General features: G+C 41.6%; 1 protein-coding gene across 1 annotated transcript in view; it reads left to right on the top strand.

The window, feature by feature from the left end:
* LOC122554015 (metastasis-associated protein MTA1-like) overlaps window positions 1-20,222 on the top strand; it is a 170,586-nt gene extending 150,364 nt beyond the window's left edge. The window contains exons 19-20 of the mRNA XM_043698501.1: window positions 4,716-4,867; window positions 18,914-20,222. Of these exons, the coding sequence (XP_043554436.1) occupies window positions 4,716-4,867; window positions 18,914-19,061 (300 nt within the window). The 3' untranslated portion in view covers window positions 19,062-20,222. The remainder of the gene's footprint in view (window positions 1-4,715; window positions 4,868-18,913) is intronic.
* The last annotated feature ends 224 nt before the right edge of the window (window positions 20,223-20,446 follow it).

Genomic DNA, 20,446 nt, shown 5'->3' with positions numbered 1-20,446 from the left:
TCAAAGTGACTCTCCACTTTTATGTGTCAGGCTCCTTTCAGTCGGCTGCTTCTGAATAAGCAGCATCTCTCAGTTTGTAACACATTTCTGTTCTTAGGAGGTAACAGGGACTCTGTCTACAAATAGAAACATGCTATTCAGAATCAACATGACATTTTACATACATTATGTATGTAGATTATGTATGTAGATTATACTCTAAAGTATAGCATCCCTATAATTGCTTGTACATTATGTTGTACATGCCTCATCTGAACTTGGCTATTATCATCACCCAAAAGGAATTTCACTTGTTCAGTGTGCAGATAATGTTTGCCAACAGTACCCACTATCCTGGCAATAGTTATAATTCCCACATTCTACGATAGTGTTCTGTTTCACTTGTATTTGATAAGGTAAAGGCTGGTTGATGGGTAACAAGGCCAGTCCACTCATGACATGACTCTTGACTCCAGCTAGGAACTCGTGCAAATGTGGACAGCAATAAGAATCATGCTGCCACAAAGAATGTTTTACAGCACACCGTCAGTGTCCTCACGAAGCACATCTGCTACCAGAATCACTTAGGAGGAATGTTACATAACATAGCATCAATGAACACTATACAGCATTAGAGTCCTCAAGTGTTGCTTCTGTTACTACCACCATTTAGGAGTTGACCTGCGGTTTACAGCTAAATGATATCAAGATTTGTTGTTACTATGTTGTCATATGCTTAGCCTTTGCTGAGGAGAATGAGGAAGAAGAGGACGAATGCAACACAAAGTTGAGGAAGAGAAGGAGAAAGGGAAGCTACCAGCACCTCTCTTCTTGGATTCTACATGTATCGTAAGACCAGCACCTGCAAGGACCCTCAAAGTCCCCATTCTTTTACTGTCATTGGGTCAAAACCTTGGAACACTCTCTGTACCAGCATTATGGGAGTGTCTTTACTATGTGATGGTTCATTACCACTTTCTCAAGGTCACTCAATAGCAATAAATGCTGGCCTTTTCAGAAATGTTCACACCCCATGAATGAACAAAAGAAATGGATTATATCATAAACAATACCAGAAACCTCAAACATACCTTCCGACTTACCAGTGGTTTCATACTCTTTACCTTTTCCCTTTTATGGTCATTGCATCTTCCTCTTTCTGATAACCCAAAGTAAAAATCACAGTAGAGGCACATTTCCATTCCAGGTTTATTCATACATAATGCACACAAAATGACAGTAATTACCTTGATACATTTCCTTAGTGCCTGTCCTCCATATGCCTTTGTTTGACCTAGTGATCTGTCAACAGTACTGGTGGTTTGCTGCTGACCTTCAACTGAGCACTATAGGTGACCTCACAGAATGACCTTGAGGAGCTGATACCATTCCAATTGCCATCTCTGCCGTCCCTACCAATAACTTGACTCCTGGTCTTTAAAGTATACACAATATATTTGACTGCTGAAGGAGATGTTAATCTAGGAGGCAGGCTGATGCCAACAGCTAACATTCAACAGTAAAAGAGGCTGGTGTTTCAGGACATCATAGAATTGTAACATGATTGGGGTTGTTCTAAGATTGTAACCTGGGCTGGTGTAAGATATTGTCACATTAAGTGCAAGCTTGAACTTACAGGATTGGATTGGTGTTGAAGTTGCTGCTAACCCTGTAAAGGAGAGAAATCAAAGGATTTGTATCTGATGCCCTTTATTTTTGGGCATCTTGATTTTCAAATTGGATATTCCATTGGGACAATGAACCAGAAGACTCAAATATCTCAGTGTTGGTTGCATCTTGTGTAACATTCCTTTTTTGATCATTCTCACCTGGAATATTGATTTTACATAAAGATGTTATTACAATTCCAATCTGGACTTTCAAATTTTGTTATGCACCTGGATGAAATTCACAAATTTTGTTATGATCCAGTTAGTGACGAGTAGCCTTAGTTTTGAAGTAGTCAAAATTAGAAATTGCAGTAACTCACTAAGAGGAAACAGCCCCAAGATTCCATTATTTTAAGCAAACCAAAGAAATTTGACTATACTTGAGTTAACAACCAGTCAATACTACACTCCTTCCAATCTAGCATCCAGAATTAACAGGAAGCAAATTGTAGACAATACCTTCCAAGTCTACAAACTCTACCGTCTGGAAGAACAGCAGCAGCAGGTAAATGGGAACAACATCATGTGCTAGTTTTCTCCAGACCGCACACCTTCCTGACGTGGAACTGCACACACATGCATGCACGCACACCCCTTCACTCGTGCTGTGTCAAAATCCTGGAATACACTCCCTAAATGCACAAAGGACTTCAATTCAAAAAGGCAGCTCACGACCACCTTTTTGAGGACATTAAATGCTGGTCTAGCTGGTGTGCCCACATCCCATGATTGAATTTTAAACAAATCTCTTCTGCAAACAGCAATTGACAAAGTGTTAATTTTAAAAATTATATTGATACCAAAGGATTTAAGAAATGTGGGGCAAAGGTGGGCATACAGAATTAGGTCACAGGTTAGACATTGTATGGTGGAACAGATTGTGGTGCTAAATGTTTGTTCCTATTCTGTGGCTGGGCAAACCACATTTATAATAATAACACTGACGACGAGTTCAAGGAATGCATTCAAGATCAAGATTCTGGATCAGTATTTTGAGGAACCATCAAGGTTTCAGGCTATGTAGATCTGATACTGTGAAATGAAATCTGGTTAATGAGCCTTTTTGGGAAGGGTGATTGTAACATGACAGAACTTGTAGTTAAGGCAAAACTAACTAAATATCTGAACAAAGCAAACTTAAGTCGGAATGAGGGACAGGTTGACTAAGTTGAATTGGGAAACCAGATTTAAAAAGTAAAAGATGATAAAGGCAGAATTAATTCACAATGAATGTACATTTCCATTTGTCCTCTGGATTGGAAAGTGTAAACGTAACACCGTTACTCAAGAAAAAAGAGACAAAGCAGGGAACAAGAAATTCTGAATTTATTCCTTAAAATTCAGCGACTTATCTCTTCACGTCATTAGTGGGATTGTTAGCATGTGATAACAGGACTTGTAGAAGCTTGTGAAAGAGAAGTCATGCTTCTCAAGTCAATCTTTTTGGAGTTGGATTCAATAAGGCGATGTACATAAGTTTGAGGCTAATGGAATTGGGAATACAGTAATTATGTTAGCATGGATTGAGACTGACTAATGAACAGAAAACAGAGGAGCAACAAAGTGTTTGGGATTACAGGCTGTAACTAGTGGGTCACTACAAGAATCAGTGCTCGAACCTCAGCTTTTTATCAAATATAACAGTAGCTTAGATGAGATCAGAAGACTGAGTTTGTAATGTACCCATGTTTGCTGATGATGCAAAGTTAAGGAGGGAAAGTAAGATGTAGGAGGAGCAAAAAAGGATGCAAAGGGATTTAAAATTGCTAATTGGCCAAGAACATGGTGATGCCATGGAATGTGAAGAAGTTATGTGATTAAGGTTGTCATTTTAGTAAGAAATAAAGAAAAGTAATATATTTTTAAAAGGTGAGAAACTGGGAATTGATGATATTCGGAGGAAATTGACCTTATACTTTAATCACAAAGTTAATATCCAGTTACAGCAAGCAATTAAGAAAGCAAATGGTGTGTTAGACTGTATTGTGAAGGGTTTGGAATGAGGAATTCTTAACAGCATTCGAAAGGAGCTTGGTGAGTTCGCAACAGAAGCACTGTATTTGATTTGGTCTTCTTAACTAAAGAATGATGTCCAATTCAAGAAATTAAGATTCTGTACAATTTCTGGGATGTGAGCATTGTTGTATTAGAAGAATTTAAATAGCCCAAGCCCCAGAATTTAGAAAAAAAAATCATTTTGAAATATAGTGTTTTTAAGGAGCTATACAGGGGAGGTGAAAAGATGTGGTGTTCTGTACCCGAGAGAGTGATGGATGCTGACCTGTTAAGTGTATTCAGGATGGAGATCAACAGATTTTTGGACCCCAAGGGAATCAAGGAAGATGGAGTTGAGATTTAAAAAAAATCAGCCATGATCTTAGTGAATGGCAGAGAAGGCTGGCAGATCCAAACGACCTATTTGTTAATTTTAGCAGAATCCACTGAAATTTTGCAATAATGTTCTCTCAAATTTCTGTTTTCCATTGTGCACCCTCAAAGGTCTATGCACAGCAGAGCTTCTGTACGTAGAAGTCAATGCATTGGCATGTGTGAAACTCACAGCTGTGGTGCAGTTTAAAGGGAACATTGTTTAGCAGAATGTGGTGAATTTTAACAGACTGTCGTTTTCCTCATTGTTAAAAGGTGATCCAGTTGGAATTTGCCTTCAAATTTTGTATCAGTGTAACTGTAACCAACAACTGCCTCAATCAGAGGAAGAGGTCATCCAAAAGTGAGAGTTAAGGGTCCCTTCTCTTGTTAACTGGTGGCACTAGGGAAATATGGAGAGGTGGGTAAATGAGGGGAAGAAGTTGAACTCTGCCCTGAGCTTTCCAATGAACCAAATATCCCACCAGAGTGCGAAATTACTATATCTTCCAACATCTTAATTCAGCTGTGGAGAGCTATTGGTTTGGATTTGAAATGGTTCTGGCCAGATCCGATCCACCTAATGGTGTTTTAAGTTGTTGCAGGACAAAGTGTTCTGGCTATCTGAAGAATGCCATCTACACAAGGCCATTTTTCATTTTCCCAGTTACCATATTATTGTCCTCTGCCCTCCTGCAGGGACCTGCTCGAAACTCTATGGTCAATGGGAGATCTTACCCAGCCAGTGTCAGAGCTCCACGAGCAGGCTCGGTGCCACCAGTGAAGCGTAGGCGATTAAACTGGATCGATGCCCCAGGCGACGTCTTTTTCATGGCAACTGATGAAACCAGGTAAGATTGCGAAAGGTTTCCAGCCCTAAGCAGAGCAATGTTGACTCTTGGCACCTTAAGTTATACAAGAGTCTCAGCACCAAGTCATCAATGCCATCATACCCTCCTCCCCAAAAGAAAGCATTTGTTCATGAAGAAAGCAAGGTGAAGCCATCATTAAGAAGGAAAAGATGAGGGAATTCTGAAAAAGCAGTAATATCCCACTATGTACTCACTACTGTCATTACACTGATTTCAAGTCTAGTACTTATAAAGGGTGCAACTCCTTCCCTTTCTCTGCCCTCCTTCCTGCAATGGACTTCTGCTACTAGACCTATGAACAGTAACTTGAAACTCCCACAATTATGGTTGAGCAGGCTGAAGGTATCTCTCTTCTAGTCACTCGGGTTTGTTTGAGTTATTGTGGTATTTCCAGATAGGGACAGGAGGCCAGTACTCTCTTCATGTTGTAACCCACTTCAAAGTGTAACCATATCACAGAATAATAAGTAAATAACTTGATAAGTACATGAGTAAGAAATGATCGTGGTGGGGAGGGGCACGGGGAGGGAAGGAATATGGGCAAAGCGCAGGCAGGTGAGATTAGTTTAGTTTGGGATGATGGTCGACATGGACTGGTTGGATCTAAAGGTCTGTTTCTTTGCTGTATGACTCTAAATGATGTTCAGATGTCTTGGAATTTTTCAGTCGGTGGAGTTGTAACAGAATTAGAGCCCTCTACTAATATAATATCATTGTTATCAGCTGTAATGTCTGCGTCACTAGAAAGCTCCTTGGCCAATTGTCACAAGGAGCTTGAACCACTTTGTACTATTTCTATACTAGCAGTAGTCCAATGAAATTCTTCTCCAAGCTTTCATGGGCAGTGATGTGAGATCCACTTGGTGGGGGTGACCGTAATCAGAGGCCAGTGGTGGAAGCTGAGGAAAGTCTCTGACAGATTCTGAATTGCAGTGGCTGAGAAACCAACTTCCAGTTTTTTTGAAATTACAAGTCATTTTGGTTTTGAGCATTAGAATATTTTGAACAGTGATGGAATCACGGGAATTTGACCAATATAATGGATGTATATATACAAAGCAGTGAGAGTTACTGGTGCAAAGGCATGAAGAGTGTGGGTAAACATGTACAAGCAGTGAGAATGGTAGTGTCGCATAGGGGAGCACTGTGTATAGATATATTATTTTTTAAAACTCAAACATAGGCTGAGTGTATCAGTGGCGAAGCCAGCATTTAATATCCATCCCAAAATGAATTGAATTGCAAGGCCATTTCAGAGACCAAATATGATAAAAGATGGGTGTGATTACACAATGCGTTGCAAAGACTTGTTGATTTACATCATGTGATGGGTATTTTGTTGAGTTTACAAAGCATGATACATGATTTGGTGGGTTTAGAAAGCATGGCATGTGGTTCAGTGAATTCTTGATTCGGTGTGTTTACACATTGTGATTACACAGGGGGTTGTGCAATTCAGCGTGATTGCCCAGTGTGGCACATGGTTTGGTGTGTTCACACATTGTGATTACACAGTGGGCTTCAAAATTCAGTGTGATTACACAGCACAGTTACCAAGTTGGTGCAGTTACAGCAGGCTTTCCAGCAAGAGTGATCCTGTTTACTTTCCCGTGTGTCTATCAGCCGGAAATGTGCGGCAAGCATTTGTGACTGGACTACCGGGGCCTCTTGATCCAAATTGGTCTCACTCAGATTGAGGCCTACAGCAACAACAATGAGCCTGCAGGATATGCAGGGTTTCAGGGAGTCCCTGCCTTTTGTAGGAGAAGAATGACACGGTGTCAATGAACAGATGGATGAGAATGAGGTTTGGATGTAGCGTAGGCTAATGAATGAGGCTGGAGGAATGAAAGTCAGCCGTGCAATTGGAGTGGGAATCAAGGCAGAGGTGAGGGAACTGTCAGCTAGACTATTAGGGCTGGGTAGTGGAGAGGATCAGTAATTGATCAAGAGACTTGTTTTCTCTGTTAGGGATCTGCTATATACCTTCTCTGCAATCTGATAATTTACACATGCCTATTGACCTAGTTGTAACTGTACAATCATCTGAAATATCTCCTTGCAGTGATTGGGACCAGGTGGACCTCATTGACTATGAGGCTCTTGATTGAGGTCGTTAAGCTGGGCCAACCAGGAAAGCCATGGACACCAAAAGATTGGAATCTCTTCAGTTGAGGACTGACTCTGAGCTAGCTGGCCACAGCTGTTGTACTGTGCACTAGTAAATAAAGGGTGACTTGGTGTCAGGATACAATCTCGGTGCAGTTATTTCACTCCTGCAGCTCCCACATGGTTACATCTGAGTCCTTCTGATACCTTTTCATGGCCATCTCTTACTTGCTGCCTATCAGCAATCTCTTCCAACAATGTACAGTAATGATGCCCAGCTCTCTCCACAATATCTCTCAAGTCCCCTATTGCCATTGACCTGTCACATTCTTTGTTCTACTTCCATTATAGGCTGAGCAGAAATTTCTGCAATGAAATATTGGGGATACTGAAGCCATTATCTGTGGTGTTATTGCAAACTCTTCTTTCCTAACCACTGACTGCATTCTGACCATTGTATGAGGCTGAACCAGACCAGAGTAATCTCAAAGTCCTACTTGAATCTGAGTTGAGTTTCCAACACTATATCCTCCACATCACCAAAACTGCCTACTTGTATCTCCATTCCAGTGCATCTTTCCAGTTCTACCTCAGTTCATCTACTGTCAAAACCTCCCCTCTGTGCCTTTATTACATATAACGTTGATAATTCCAAATCGCTGCTAGTTACTGTCTTTCACCCCTGAAAGTTTAGAGAGCATCCAAAACTCTGGTGCCAGTATTCTTATTCATCAATGTCTTTTATTTATCCCTCATGGGCAGGCTGACATGATGATACATTCGGCATGCTTCAACTTTAAAATTTTCCTCCACGACCTCACCCCTTCACTGTCAATTAACATCTAGGCCTGTTGGTGGAACAGAACTCAAGGCATCTTTCCTTGTGAATATAGTTTATTGAGCACTCAGTCATAGATATTGTGTTGCAGTTATAAAATAATCTGAAAGCAGAGCTCATTTCTTGCTTCTTTCAAGATATTTTCTAATCAAACCCATACCACCTGAGCAGATGGGACCAGAAGCCAGGTCTCCTGGTTAAAAGATAGGGACAGTACCACTGTGCCACAAAAGCCCCACACTCAGTCACACAGCTCATTTCAGGTTCAGCACTTGTTACCTCCTTCGTCTTCATTAATCAATTAATGCTAATGCTTCATATACTGATATTCCTGTTCAGACTCTTGTGTTGCTATGGTAGTGCCTTAACCTTGTGTACCTAAGTACAGTGAAAAGCTTTATATGCCCTCTGCAAAGACATACAGTACATAGGGTGAGAAAAAATCTTGGACAGAGGCATATAGGTTTCACCGCACAGAATGTGCACTGGCAAGATCAACATTGACAAGACCTACATTATTTGAAGTTAGAGAGTCCATTCATCAGTCTAACAATGGCAGGGAATCTGTTCATGAAACTGCTGGTGCATGTGTTCAAGCTTCTGTATCTCCTGCCTGATGGAAGAGGTTGTAAGAGAGCATAACCAGGAGGGATGGGTCTTTGATGATGTTGGCAGCCTTTCCACAGCAACGAGCTGTGAAAATGGAGTCCATGGATGGAAGGTTGATTTTTGTGATGGTCTGGGCTGTGCACACAATCTTTTGTAGTTTCTTATGGATCTAGGCAGAGCAATTGCCATGCCAGGCCGTTATGCTCCTGGACAGTTTGCTTTCTATGGTGCATTTGTAAAAGTCTGTGAGGGTCCTTATGGACATGCCAAATTTCCTGTGCCGCCTACAGAACAAGAGGCATTATTGTATCTTCTTGGCTCTCTGTGGGGCGTCCAGGACAGATTGTCGGTTATCGTCACTTTGACGAACTTGACGCTGTCAACCCTGCCAACCTCTGCTCTGTTGATGTAGATGGGGGTAGTGTTCGCCTCCTTTCTTTCTGAAGTTGATTAGTTTTGCTGACACTGAGAGTGAGGTTGTTCTCATTACACTACATCACCAAGCCCTCGATCTCCTTGCTGTATTCTGACTCGTTGTTTCAATTCTGTCCTGCCACGGTGATGTCATCAGCAAACTTGAAGATGGCGTTTGTTCCGAATTTGGCAGCACAGTCATGGGTGTACAAGGAGTACAATAGGGGCTAAGAACACTTCCTTAGGGGGGTCCAGTGTTGAGGGTTATTGTGGAGGAGGTGCAGTTGTCAATCTTCACTGATTGTGGTCAGGAAGCTGAGGATCCAGTTGCAGAGATCGGAGCTGAGACCTAGGTCTTGGAGTTTTGAGATCAACCTGGACATTGTCAAGGTCTTGCTGCATGTGGACGCAACTACTTTAGTCCTTGAGGAATTTTGAATGGTGATGAACATCATACAATTAGATTAGATTAGATTCCCTACAGTATGGAACCAGGCCCTTCAGCCCAACCAGTCCACACTGACCCTCCGAAGAGTAACCCACCCAGACCCATTTCCCTCTGACAGATGTACCTAACATTATGGGCAATTTAGCATGGCCAATTCACCTGACCTACACATCTTTGGACTGTGGGAGGAAACTGGAGCAACTGGAGGAAACCCACGCAAGGGGAGAACGTGCAAACTCCACACAGACAGTCGTCCGAGGCTGGAATCGAACCTGGGACCCAGGTGCTGTGAGGCAGCAGTGCTAACCACTGAGCCACTGTTCCGCCCCCAATTATCAGTGAACATCCTCACTTCTGACCTTCTGATGGAGGGAAGATCATTGATGAAGTAGCTGAAGATGGTCCTAGGACATTAACCCAATGTACTTTGGTTGTTTAGATGTAGTAGATGTGTCCCTACCTTTGAGTCAGGAATCCCAAGTCCCACCTGCTCCAAATGTGTGTAGTAGCTTTTCTGAGCAGGGTGATTAGAAAATATCTATACTGACATTCCTGGAGGGTCTTGTTGTGCAGTGTTAGCAGCTTTACCTATAGTCAGACGTTCTGGATTGAACCCCCACCTATTGTGTCATTGCATTGAGTAAAAATATTACATAAGTAGCTGGTAAAGTGAACAGGAGGGAGCAGCAAGTCTGTAAAGGGATGTAGACAGGTTAAGTAATTGGTTAATAAGGTAGCAGATGAAGTATAATGTGGAGAAATGAGAAATCATTGACTTTTGTAGTGTGAATTGGAAATAAAAATTACATGGTGAGAAAATTTAAGATGGCTCTTGGAATGTGTCATAGCATATCTGAACAGGTTACATAAAATACCTATATTGACATTCTTACCTGTGCAAACTCAGCTTGCCTTACAACCTTCAGACAAATCTGCAGTCACCTAATTCTAGCCCCTTGAAACATGTGTTTTCCAGTTTCTTGGAGGATCTGTGATTGGTCTCCTTGGAGCAGAGGAGGGTAACGAGAGATTCAGTAGAGGTGCTCAAAACCATGAGGGTTTGATAGACTAAATAAAGAGGAACAGTTTCTGGTATCAGAGCAAAATGTAAGATTACTGGCAAAACATTCAAAGATAAAATGAGTAGAGTTTTCTTTTACATGGGGTAGTTCGTTATAATTTGGATTATAGTACTTGTAAGGGTGGTGAAAACATCCAAAACTAATCTTGAAGAGTGTTTGAAGGAATATATATTCCAGGTCTGTTGAGAAAAAGTATTGATTAGATCATACTCTGAAGGAACTGGCATGGGTAGTATGGACCAAATGATCGCTTTCTGTGATAGATTGTTCTGTAAATCTCACCATCAATAATTTTAATCATTCTTCTGTTGCAGATGTAGGTTTGCTTGCTGAGCTGGAGGGTTTGGTTTCAATCAACTGAAACTGAACCTTCCAGCTCAGTGAGCAAACCTACATCCAGAACTTCAACCTGAGCTACAAATCTTCTCAAAACTCGCTAAAGTTCTGTTGCCTTTTGCTGCGTGCATCCTAAGGTTTGAAATAATCTCTTCTGCTCTATTTCTTATTCTTCTGTTAAGACACTCCTTAAAAGCTATCTCACCAAGCATGTGACCATCTGTTCTAATATCTCTTGTTATGATTCAGTGTCAGATTATGTTCACTTAACAACCCTGTGAACCACCTTGGGATATCTTATAGTGTTACAAATAAATACAAGTTGTAATCTTATCTAATACTTGCTCATGTCTGAAAGAGATGAATCATTGTCAGTTGAGTCAGTGTGAGGCTCCTGTTTTGATACCACTCTCTTCCTTCCCCTTTTGTTGGTCTCACTCTGTGCACCTGTCCAATCCTTAGCTAACTAATCAGTGTAAACTTTTTAATTGGAGAATGAGCAGACTTCACATCATGAAGCAAAAAGACCTTGTGCACAGGTAATTCCTTGGAAGCAACAGTAGCTGAGGCTTCAATTCCATTTTTAACCCCCATCAACTCACAGATCCACACTATATTTAAATTTTGCCAGACAGGGAGCGTAATGTACACAAACTGTAATTTCATACAACCCCACTGAGTGATAGGCTGCTAATTAACTATAGCCTGTCCTGCACAGACACAGACAACAGCCTCTCATCTTTCATTAGAACAAAATAAACAATAAATCAGCACATTCCTTTCCAATGTCCGTAGTTGCAGAACAATTCATTCCATCACCAAGGTTGAGACCATAAAACCAGCTGTCTCTTCCCTTCCTCTAGCCCTGAACTCCACTCTGTCTTCTGATTTCCTGCCTCCTCTTCTGCTCTCTCTCAGCTCATTTTGTCAATGACTAACACGACTCAAACTTATTCCCATTAAACTGTTGACCATCCAGTTTCCCTTCCTGATTTTCATGTTACATGATGTTGTGATTATTTCAGTCTCCTCAAATCTGCTGACATCGCCACTCGCCATCCTGATTAAAACAAAAAGCTTGACAATCTGACTGTGAAAACTGTAGAGGATGGTGTGTGGCTTGGAAGGGAATTTGCAAGTGCTGGCCTTCCCTCTCATCTGCTCATTCTAGACGGTAGAAGTTGTGGATTTGGAAAGTGCTGTCAAAGGATCCTTGTAGAGTTACCGTAATGCGTCATGTACTTTGTTGCTATTGTGCATTGGTGGTGAAGGAAGTGAATGTTGAAGGCATTAGGTGGCTTGCCAATAAAGCAGGCTACTTTGAACTGGTTAGAGTTGAGATTCTTGATTGGTTTTGGAACTGCACCCATTCATGCAAGTGAAGAGAATTCAATCATAATCCCGCCTTGTGTCTTAGGCAGGAATTAGAGAGGTAATGGTGAGTTTTTCACGACTGAACTCCTGTTAATAACTGACTCTGCTGATAATGATTCTGATTTGCTGTTGATTTTTTCTGATTTCCTATTGACTCCAGTTTTGCAAAGGCTTCCAGATGACACATTCAGTCATATGCTGCCTTAATGCCAAGGGCAGTCAGTCTCAGCTCACCTCTGGAATTCAGCTCTTTACTTGTGTTTGAATCAAAGCTTTAATGATGTTAGGAGTTTAGTGGCCCTCAAACTGAGCATCAGTGAGTAGATTATTCCTGATGTGGAGATCCCGGTGTTGCACTGGGATGGACAAAGTTAAAAATCCATGGTTATAGTCCAATAGGTCTATTTGGAAGTAAAAGCTTTTGGAGCACTGCTTCTTCATCAAGGTAGCTAGTGGGGCAGGATGGTAGGACACCCTCTGTTCCTATGCCCCACTAGCTATCTGATAAAGGAACAGCGCTCTGAAAGTTTGTACAGTACTTCCAAATAAACCTGTTGGACTACAACCTGGTGTTGTGTGATTTTTAACTAGATTATTCTATGCAGCTATTGCTCATTAGCACTGTTGACTGCCCCTTTTATCATTTTGTTGACAATCAAGAGTACACTATAGGGCAGTAACTGGCTAGATTGGATGGTTTTTGTAGACTTGACATTACCTGCATTGTTTTCCACATTGTGAGGTGGATGCCAATGTTGTCGCTGTACTGGACCAGCTTGACTCAGGACAAGTTCTGGAGCACACCTTCAGTACAATTGCCGGAATGTTGTCAGGGCTCGTGTCCTTCACAATGTGAAGAGCCCACAGCTATTTCTTGACATCAAGTTGAGTGATCTGTAGACCTCTGTAGACTTCTGGCTGATGAATAATGTAAATGCTTCAGCATTATCTTTTGCACTAATGAATTGGGCTGCCCCATTGTTGAGGATGGCCAAATTTGCAGAATGCCCGCTTTCTGTTGTTTCACTGTTCATGATCAAGTGAAGCAGGACTGCCAAGTTTACATCTGAGAAAAGACAGAACTGCAGATGATGGAAATCAGAAACAAAAACAGAAATTGCAAGAAAAACTCAGCAAGTTTGGCAGCAAGTTAATGTTTCTGAAAAAAGGTCGCAGGACCTGAAATGTTAGCTCTGCTTTCTCTCCACAGATGCTTCCAGTCCTGCTGAGTTTTTCCGGCAATTTCTGATTTTGTTTTAGAGCTGAACCCTGTCACTTGTGGCATTGCTTAGCTATGTCTTTTGCATGATGCTTTGCTGTTTAATGTGTAAATTATCCGGTGTTGTAGCTTCACCAGTTTGACCTGTTATTTTTAGATATGCATGGTGCTGCCTCTACTTTGCTCTGCTACATTTCTCATTGGATCAGGGTTGACCTGCTGGCTTGATGTTATTATTGAGTGGGGGAAATGCCAGGCCATAAGGTTACAATTTGAGCTTGAACACATTTCTGCTGCTAATGACCCATAACACCTCATGGATCACATATTTTGAGTTGCAATATGTGTTAAAGTCTATTGTTTAGCAAGGTGTTACTGCCACACTACCCAATGTGTCCTCAGTGTGAAGAAAGATTATTTCCACATTGAATGTGCACTGGTCACTTTGACTGATATTGTTATAGACAGGCGCCTCTGCAATAGGTGAATTGGTAAAGATGAGGTCAAATAGGCTTCTTTATTTTCTTGTTGATCCCCAGATCACCTACTACACATTGCTCTTTTGGACTCAGTCAGTTGTCCGTGATATCAAGTCAATGACGGATGTTGAATTCTCCTACTCTAAATGCTACCCTTACCACCTCAGTACTTTCTCCTAGTGTTAAACATGGAGGAATACTGATTCATCAGCAAACGGGGTTGCGGAAATGATAATTAGGAGGTGGTTGACAATGCTGTGAGAATTCACAGGCTCTGGAGTTGATTTTGAGGACTCCCAGGACAACTCCCAAATATACCACCATCTGTGGTGAGTTTTACTTGCTGGTGAGACAAGAAATAGTGAGGGATGCTGACGGTGTTCTGGGATAGTCATATTCATGGAATCGTAGCTTCTATAGCATCAAACTGTTGACCGACTTGTCCAAGGGACGGCTCATATTAAAATGGCACAAGCCTCTAAATGTTAATCAGGAGCACTTTGCAGGGTTGGCAGGGCTGGTCTGCCCTTGTCGTTTCCAATGTCCAGATCAATTCCAGGTGATCCACCCACTTTCAGTTCTTTCTTAGGCTTCATCGTGGTTTGTAGAGGGCATTTTAAGAGTCTGGAGTTACATGTGAACCACAGTATAGACTGCAGATGTTTCTTCTGTAATAAATCAGTGGTATTTTTGTGGCAATTGATTATGTTTACATGATTGCTATTAGACTAACTTTTAATTGCAGTTTTTCTTATTGAATTCAAATTCCAATATCTACCGTTTGGAATTAGAATCCATGACCTGGGGCTCTGAATTACTCTTGCAAAGACATTTCCAGTGCCTGCCCCTGCCTGCTGACCTATATGGTCAAAAGATTTTATGGTCTTAAAATACTTATCTTGTTTTCAAATATCTTCATTTGCTCACACTTCCCTATGTTTGTATTCTCTTATAGTTATACAAACCTTGGAAGTTTTTTGCAGTCATTTAATTCTGGCGTGTTTAGTATCTCTGACTTTAATTAATAGCTGAGATTTGACCAAACGACCCAAGCTCTGAATTCCCTCCCTGATATGAAGCAGCAGGAAGTGGTTAAAGACAATAGTGAGCATTCAGTGTGCACAATTACCCACACCACCAGAATTATTTGGAAAAGCTAGACTCCATTTGCCCTGTCAGTGGGTCATAACAAATCACGTGGCAACATTCAAAGAAAAGCAAAGAAGTTGGCTCATGGTCTTGGTCATTTTATTCTGGTCCAACAGCCCTGAAACAAACAGTAAATTTTCTAGGTGACTGCAGTGACTACATTTCAAATGAAAAATGCAAGTTCTTCTCAATTCTTCCGGTTTGGTGTTTACTGGCACTTGCTATGCAGACATTGGCAACTGTGTTTTCATACAACGCAACAGTGACTTTGTTTCAAAACTATCTAGAAAGGCTGAACAGGTTGGTTTTCTTTTTTCCTGGAAGAAGGAAGGTTGCGGGGGCAGGGGGGAGCATGTTACAGTGGTCTTTGATTTAAGTCACATAAAGTGGGATGGAGCATGACCACCTGCACTAATAAGTTCAAGCATGGTGTGAACATAAGATGTCATTGTACAAATAGGCCAGTCAGCCCATCAGGTCTCCTCTACCATTTCTTGAGATCATAGCTGATCTGATAAACCTCAACTCCACTCTTTTGCCTTTCTCCTATAACCATTTATTCCCTTGATTGATGGTGGTGGAGGGGGGTAGCAATGATTAGTGGAAAGTCACTCACTCTCACATATTAAATGGGAGGAAATGGTTAAGAGTTGCTCCTCCTATCAAAGAGACAGTTCTGCCTTGAAATCAGCAGCAAATGTAGGAGAGAAGCGGCTCGTCGTCAGAAGAGCAGCAAGCCAATATGAAAGTCATACTGATGTTGAGTGGTTCCCAGAGGAGTAGCTATTACTGTGAGCAGGGTCTGGGGAAGGTAAAGCAAGCACAAGAGCTGGCAGCATGGAGTGACGTCTAGGTATGCAGGCTACCTGGAAATGAGGATGTTGAAAGGACATAGAGAATCAGTATTGGCAAAAGACTGAGGCCAGAATTTAAATCTGAGATTGAGATCTGAAATGCAGTAAATACAGTTGCAACTGTCTGGTTAAAATGTTCTCGCTTTTTGCATATTTCGTGGAAGCACTTGAGCTATTTTCTTACCAGTCTTTGGGAGGTGTGTTTAAGATGATGAATTTTAATGTGCAGAAATTTATCAATTATTTTGAAAAATACTTTAAAATTATGCCTGTTGTCTCATATTAATTTAAATAGCAATTTATTGTCATGTGTATTTTTACAAAAAAATACAATGAAAAGTTCTATAAGTTGCCATACCGCAACACGTAAATTAATGACAAAAGAAGGAAAAAGAGTAAAGGTTTATCACAGTTCAATTAACGGCTCCTGGGTTCAGGGTACGCTGGAAAACTGGGCTGAGACCGCTCCACCCCACCACACTGGGACTGGACCTCCATACTGGTCCATTGGAAGATCCCGAAGCTGCCCCCAAATTAAGGATAAGACCTCCATGCAAAGATGAGATCTCCTCATTGTGACTAGACCTTCAAGCTGGGCTACTGGAATACCTGTCTCTGCCAAAGAATCCCTCCATGCCAGGTTGAGACTGCCCCTCCTGGACAAGATCGCCACACCGGGAGACCATCCTACCAGCTGGCTTTTGCCCAAAACATTGATTCTCCTGCTTCTCGGATGCTGCCTGACCTGCTGTGCTTTTCCAGCTCCACACACTTGACACCAAGCCTATACTCCCATTCTGGACCGCTGGAAGCCAGCTCATGGCTGGGCCAGGGTCTGGGCCGAGAGAAGACTCCTTCCGACAAAGATGTTTTAAGAAGATAAGGTACCATAATGAATGGAAACATTTTTTAAAAAGAGAGGAAGAAGTGAAATTGATAAGCTCTGGCCTCTTGGGCGGAGGAACCCACATGTTGCGTTGCTACTCTGCCATCATAATGTAGTGCCTGGAAATTAATGTTTTCCTTCTATGTTATGGCTTTATGTTTGATAGAGGATAAATAATTATTGAGGATACTGTTGAATTACCTTTTCTATCTGGATTTTTGACTTCCTGACCAACAGACCACAGTCAGTAAGGACAGGCGACAACACCACCTCCATGATAATTGCCAACACTGATGCCCCAAAAGGCTGTGTACTCAGCACCCTACTGTATTCTTTATCCACTCATGACTGCATGGCCAAATTCCACAACAACTCCATTTACATGTTTGTTGGCTACACCACTATTGTAGGTTGGATCTCAAACAATGATGAGAAAGCATATAGGAAGGAGATGGTGCTTAACGGCATGGTGTAAAGACAACAATCTCTCCATTAATGTCAGCAAAATGAAGGAGCTGCTCATTGACTTCAGGGAGTGGAGTGGGGGGCACGCCCCTGTCTGCATCAGTGGTGCTGAGGTGGTCATGGTTGAAAACGTCATGTTTCTGAGACTGACAATCGCTAACGATCTGCCCTGCTCCACCCACGTGACACTACAATCAAGGAAGCACAGCAACACTTCTGATTCTTCGGAGGCTATGGAAATTCGACATTTCCATAAAGAATCTGACAAATATTTATAGATGCACCTTAGAAAGCATCACAGTGTGGTATGGCAATTGCTCTTCCCAAGACTGAAAGAAACTGTGATGAGTTGTGAACACAGCCCAGTCCATCATACAAACCGCCTCCCATCCATTGACTTTACCCATATATCCTGCTGCGTCGGGAAAGCAATCAACACAATCAAGAGCCTTTCCACCCTCTTCCATCAGGCAGAAAACAATTTATGTATATATGTATGAACAGATTCAAGAAGAGCTTGTTTCTACTGTTATCAGACTTTTGAATGGACCTCTTTAATGTTGACCTCTCCCTGCACCTTCTCAGCAGCTGTAACATTGTGTCCTGCACTCTGTTCTGTTACTTGTACAGTATGATTTGCCTGTAAAGCACGTAAAACAACAATGGTACAGGTGACAGTAATAAATCAAATAAATTATTCTAATTCTATTTGTGAGTGAGTTCAAATATCCCTTGTTAGCACAAATACAGAAGGTCTTGTTACTATATGACAGCATCACCTTCTAAATGAATTACAAAGAATCAAAAAATAACCCTCAAGAAAATCTCAAGAACAGCTCTCAAAACTGAAAAATTATTTTGACCCCTAATTGACAGTCTTCATTACAGCAGAATCTTTGTTTTTCCCAAGTGATGTATTTCCTACTTATGCATCTCTAAATTAGACATTCCACATTCAATTTGCAAATAATTCAAGTTATGTGATGTTTTCTTGGATCCCAGTGAGCTGAGTATTTCTTTGTTGACAGGATTTAAACTCTTTTCTCTTCTGTGGCAGCCGACAACTCCCCCGCAACTTCATGATGCAGCCGTCTATTTTGTAGCCTCATTCTCCCTCCTTGTATCTTGTACAACTTCCTTCCCACGTATTCCTCAGAAGCCTACATTCCTCCCTAAATCCTTCTGGAATCAGCTCCTCCTCTAACTGCTGTGTTCCCCAGCAAAGACTCTGACCCTGGATTCAGCAGATGGCACTTTTGGATTCATCAAAATGCACCTTGTGGCTGTGGCAATTAGCCTGTATCCCAGCCAATACCAGCACCCCCACCCCCAGTTTTCTGAATGGTGAAGTAACAAGCCAATCAGAGGCTGCTTCTCTCCCAAGTTTGTTACTGAAAGGTTTATAAGTGACCTGTGATGTCTGGCACACAAAGCTATAAAACTAAGAAAGCATCAAAGTATAATGGAGAGTTGATAATTATTAAAGATACTGTGTGAGAGCACAAATACAGAAGGTAATGACACCAACATGATTCACTGAGTTAGTGAGAACCATAAAGTAGCACTCGGTGTGGGGGGTGGAATTATTTTGATCCCTGGTGCTATATAAATGCAAGTTTTTCTTTCCTTGTACTTGCATCGCAGTTCAAGTGTGGTAAGAATTAACTAACTGACATCCTGACAACACACACAATTTAACTTTCAGCATGACTTGGTCTCAATAGGCGTATTGATGAGCACCTGTACTGTATATTGTTTTGCAGGAAGATCCGCAAGTTGCTTACTTCCTTTGAGAGGAGACGTAGCGGGAGGAGGCCCCAGGCTCAGATTGCCATTGAACAGTGCCAACCAGACCAAGCAAAAGGACCAAGGCCTCCCCTCAGTGATGAGCCCATTGTGATTGAAGATTAATGGAGAAAGTCGACATTGTTCATCTGCCTGTATTTCGCCCTGACAATGTTGGTTTCGCCCAGAGGAAAGGGAACTGTATTTGTTTTCTTTTTTAAAAATATTTAAAACAATCTTTATCTTTGTAACAGTGCTCTCATCTGAAACTGAGACATCAGGTTGGTTATCTGCCCTTCCCATCATTTGTTTTCTGTCATTGGACTTACAGAAGGAAAGATTTACATTGATGTAAAATTCACAACCTCAGGACATCTGAAAGTGTTTTACAGCCAATGATGTAATTCTTGAAGTGTAGTCACTGCTGTGTGTATGGAAGTGTGGCAATCAAATTGAGGTCAGATCCCACAAAACAAACTGAAATGAATAGCCAGATAATCAGTTTTATGATGTTTGTTGAGAGATAAATGTTGGCCAGTCTGGAACAAATTCCCAATACCTGTTCACCAGCTCTAAAGTCAATTTAAATTATTCAGGTACAAGAGAGAAAAGAACATTTTATTTTCAGATTTGGTTTGGTGAAGATCAGAATTTGGGTCCAATTGGGGATCTTATGGTTCTGCGGTGAGCCCTTTGAATCCACCACACTGTGTGAATTAATCTTCATTATGAAGTTTTAGATTCTTGAAAATGTTAGCTGGTCAAAGCTTGCTGCTTCATTCAAAAGGGGAAGCCAAGGATTTATTTCCTCCTTTCCTCCCCACTGGTGGTGCCTTGCAGTTATAGGATGCACTAACCAAAGTCACCTACTCTGTGCCCATACCCCTCCATCACATCACAATCGAGGTGCAATGAAGGATCCTACCTGAAACAGTAATGCACTTTCCTGTTCCACACAGTGACTAACTTGGCTGTTTTCAACATTAGTGGTGGGGAGTTGGTATTTAGAACTCCTATCTTGTCCCCTTCTTCAGAAAGTGCTAATCTCTTCAAGGTATACAGTTCTGCAGAAGCCAGTACCTCTTGAGTGTCTCACACAAATCGCGTGTGTGTTTGGTTAATGAATGGTAGCTGACTGTCTGACCATGGGATGAATAATGGCTGAATCTGATCCCATCTTGACTGACAGTACTTTCACTTTTTCATAGGATAGTGATCAATAGTAGGAAAAAGTGAGGTCTGCAGATGCTGGAGATCAGAGATGGAAATGTGTTGCTGGAAAAGCGCAGCAGGTCAGGCAGCATCTGGGGAACAGGAGAATCGACGTTTTGGGCATTAGCCCTTCTTCAGGAATGAGGAAAGTTGGTCCAGCAGGCTAAGATAAAAGATAGGGAGGAGGGACTTGGGGGAGGGGCGTCGGAAATGTGGTAGGTGGAAAGAGGACAAGGTGAGGGTGATAGGTCAGACTGGGGTGGGGGCGGAGAGGTCGGGAAGAAGATCTCAGGTTAGGA

The sequence above is a fragment of the Chiloscyllium plagiosum genome, chromosome 10 (genome assembly GCF_004010195.1).
Source record: "Chiloscyllium plagiosum isolate BGI_BamShark_2017 chromosome 10, ASM401019v2, whole genome shotgun sequence".
Lineage (NCBI taxonomy): Eukaryota > Metazoa > Chordata > Chondrichthyes > Orectolobiformes > Hemiscylliidae > Chiloscyllium > Chiloscyllium plagiosum.
This window is presented reverse-complemented; position numbering and strand designations above follow the sequence as displayed.